The 3468-nt window shown below is 43.7% G+C and overlaps 1 protein-coding gene across 1 annotated transcript in view; it reads left to right on the top strand.

The window, feature by feature from the left end:
* Window positions 1-3468, top strand: part of LOC102210278 (uncharacterized) — a 28357-nt gene that overhangs the window by 24291 nt on the left and 598 nt on the right. The window contains exons 48-57 of the mRNA XM_013911479.1: window positions 152-268; window positions 363-536; window positions 716-920; window positions 1241-1395; window positions 1487-1599; window positions 1699-1780; window positions 1960-2097; window positions 2462-2624; window positions 2766-2881; window positions 3097-3283. Of these exons, the coding sequence (XP_013766933.1) occupies window positions 152-268; window positions 363-536; window positions 716-920; window positions 1241-1395; window positions 1487-1599; window positions 1699-1780; window positions 1960-2097; window positions 2462-2624; window positions 2766-2881; window positions 3097-3283 (1450 nt within the window). The remainder of the gene's footprint in view (window positions 1-151; window positions 269-362; window positions 537-715; window positions 921-1240; window positions 1396-1486; window positions 1600-1698; window positions 1781-1959; window positions 2098-2461; window positions 2625-2765; window positions 2882-3096; window positions 3284-3468) is intronic.

Raw genomic sequence — 3468 nt, 5'->3', positions numbered from 1 at the left:
AAAACAACAGATTAAAGAAAATCAGAGAGCTCAGATGTTTATCTGTGTGTGGTGCTCAGGTGTTAGTGGAAGACAAATGATGAATTAAAATGTGGTATTTCTTTGAATTTCTATAAAACGTGTTGCTGTTCACATTCTGAATTCTCTGCAGGTAAGTCATGCTGTGTCTGTGGCAAAGACGTCTGACACAGTGAGAGTAAACAGTCATTTTAGACACACAGTGAATTGTCTGAAGAAGCTGGGAGTCTCCGTCAACAACAGCATCCAGGTAGGAGAATAAAAAGGATACATGACCGTATATCACGGCACCTGATTTAACCGAGATGAGCGTGCACTAAACCCTGGATGGTGACTGCGTCCAGGTGGAGTTTGGTTCTGCTGAGGGGAAAGGCATGAGCTTACAGTCCCAGTTTGGTGGTCAGCTGGCAGGACTGAGGCTTAAGATGAAAAATGTTCCCATGACCAAAGAAATAAGAGGAACCATGTGGCACAGCTGGTCATGGCTACACGACAGAGGCCTGCCATCTAATATAGAGGTACCTACCTAATGGTTCTACATACAGACACAATGTTAACCTACTTCTATGAGTTAAAAAAAACATTTATTTTTATGTTTCTGGTGAGCTGAGGTTTGCCTGTCTCAGAACATCCTATTAATTCATGAGATGAATGACAAAAACAAGTTGCTTTCTTCTTTTACTTTCTTCTCTGCTAGGGTCTTTGCTCCATCCAAGGAACCTTCTCTCAGCATCGGTCCAGGGCTCAGCTCACTGTGGAGGGACACAAGCTGCTCACATCTGGCTTGAATTTCAGTGGCACCAATGGACATTTGTCTGTTCTCCTCTCCTACTCTCCTCCAGCTTTCAATCAAACAAGAACTCAATGCCATCTGGACGCCGTCCTCACTGCTCAGTTCAAAGGTCAGACAAAACGTCGGTTTAACGTTGTTCTTTTACTTTAGTCATCTATTTTATTTTAATCTTCATCCCAGTTTCATAATTTCATGCACTTCTTGCTTCGTATTTTCCCCGTTTGGCTGCTGACCGCTTTTGTCTTAAATCCTATCCATGAAGTGCAATACTGCACAGTGACCAGCAGATGTCAATCTTTTACTTCATAAATTGTTCTATGGCCGTACCTCCTCTCCTGCAGGAGCAAAAAGATGCTTTGGCTAAATGTTATTCTCATGAAGGTGTGAGGACTCTACCCTGAGGCAGTGATGCTCTGATATCCTCCGCAGGCCCTCTGAGGAGCGCTTTATTAGACATTCGAAGCCAGGATTGGAGGGTCAGAGCGGTGGGGGATGTTGGTGTTTGGGGCGCACATGGAGGAACTAAGGAGGCCAGAATCACACTGAAACAGACAGTACAGGGACAAGCCACTCCTGCTTTTCAGGTAAGGTCAGCACGCACCTTTAATCCAAACATCTTCGTTCTTCTGTGCTCGCAGTCTACTCTCATATTGTTATCGCTGAATGTTGTTGCAGGTGGAGGCCTGGGGAAGACTTACTGAGTCACAGCTGAGGTGCTCCATGGCTGTAAACCCTGAACTCAGCACCTCACTTGCACTCATTGTCCAGGGACACCATGTCCCTCATAGGTACTGTTAATACACATCAGTCACTCACTAATTAAAAAAATTATTGTAAGTTGTGCACATTGTGCACACACTGAAAGTGATAGATGTCCTTTTGTTTAGCAAGGACCTGATGGTGAAGGTGGTCCAGAATATCCCCACAATGCTGGTCTACCTGCCTTCTCAGACCAATGTCCGAACGCAGGCGAGTTTTTCAGTTCTCAGAGGAGCTCCTTTTGCATTTAACTGGAGCTCAAATAGACACACACTCTGCAAAACACAATCTGTGCATCACTGTCCAAATCCTCTGTCAAATTACAAATGCACTGCTTTTGTTTGGCTATCCTTTTAATGCAGCACCTTCTTCTCTCTTTCCGCCTCCAGTTGAACCACTCTCAGTCCACTGTGGTGGGTTTGGTGGAGGTGATGTCAGGCAGGAGGAAGCTGTGGGCTGTTGGAGAGCTGGCAGCGATAGAGAGCGGATACAGGCAACTTCTAGAGGTCAAAAACTCGTACCCACAGGTATTTCTGAGCTTAAATGCCTCTTCACTAGGAATACAGTGTGTGCACAAGTTTACTTAAGAGTTTTATCAAGTCACAGGTTACAGACACTTTTCACTGGCAGTGATGGATGGTTGTGCTAGAGGGTTATTATATATTTGCATCCTATTGTTTATAGACAATAATAATAAAAATAATAATGCAATGGCCTCTACGTTATCAGCGGATGCATTTCGCCTGATTTTGGGAACCATTAAAAAATAAAGCTAATGAAAAAATTGACTTTCTGGGTCAAAATCTGAATGTTGTTTCAGTCCACACCCTCAACATGAACCCTCATGTGGAACATGAATGTTCCACATCCTAAATATGATTTGTTGTGTAGTTGAAGCCACTCCCCAGGACTGCTGCAGTGAGGACAGTGTACGAGGCTCGGAAATGGAGCTACCAAGTTCAGCAAGCTGCTGTGTGGGGAAGCCAGGAGTTCAGCTTGTCTGGTCTGTACTCTGCTCCACCAGCACTGGAGATGGGAAACCAGACAATCAGGGGTAACATTTAGTTTTTCAGCAATGCTTGATCTTCGTTGTTTTATCTGCAAAGGCCACGTTAGAACTTAAAGGGAAAAAAGTAAAAGATAAATCATGAAGCTAACTGAAGATGCTGAGTCTTTCTCTCGTCCCTGATGTTAGTTCAGATCACCTGCATCCCCCGTTTGACTAATTTGGATGTGAAGCTGGAGCGTTCGCTAAATGCAGGACTGGATAGTGTTTTGCTGGACTGGATGAGGCATGGACAACTGGAGCAGGTCAGGCTGTACAAGCTGTGTCATTACGCAAAAAACGAAATTAAAACAACGTTGATTTCTCTCTGCTATTAGCTTTCCTTCCTCTTTAAACTCTAAAACTGTAACATAACCAAATGGAAATGTGTATGAAATGTATATGGTTATGACAGTAAAACACAGATCATTCAGGCATTAATAAACTGGATTTCTTTTCTGCATTATGGGGTCGTCCAAAGGTCAGAGTTCTGAGCTCGTGGAATCGCTCGGAGGACATAAATACAACCAAACTGGAGCTGAAACAACCATTCACCTCTGCGCTCAGACACCTGTCGCTGCACACACTGACGCAAAGCTCACGCAGAGACCGACGCAGCAGCCACCAGGTACAACCAGAGCTTCACACAGTTGTCTTATATTTCGTCTGCGATATTGATTTCAATTCAATTTATTTTATTTAAATAGCGCTGAATAACATAAACAGTCACCTCAAGGCGCTTTATATTTTAAATGGTAAATAATGGTAAATGGCCTGTATTTATATAGCGCTTTACTAGTCCCTAAGGACCCCAAAGCGCTTTACATATCCAGTCATCCACCCATTCACACAC

Source organism: Pundamilia nyererei, unplaced genomic scaffold, assembly GCF_000239375.1.
Source record: "Pundamilia nyererei isolate P.nyererei 1_Seehausen unplaced genomic scaffold, PunNye1.0 scaffold00004, whole genome shotgun sequence".
NCBI lineage: Eukaryota > Metazoa > Chordata > Actinopteri > Cichliformes > Cichlidae > Pundamilia > Pundamilia nyererei.
This window is presented reverse-complemented; position numbering and strand designations above follow the sequence as displayed.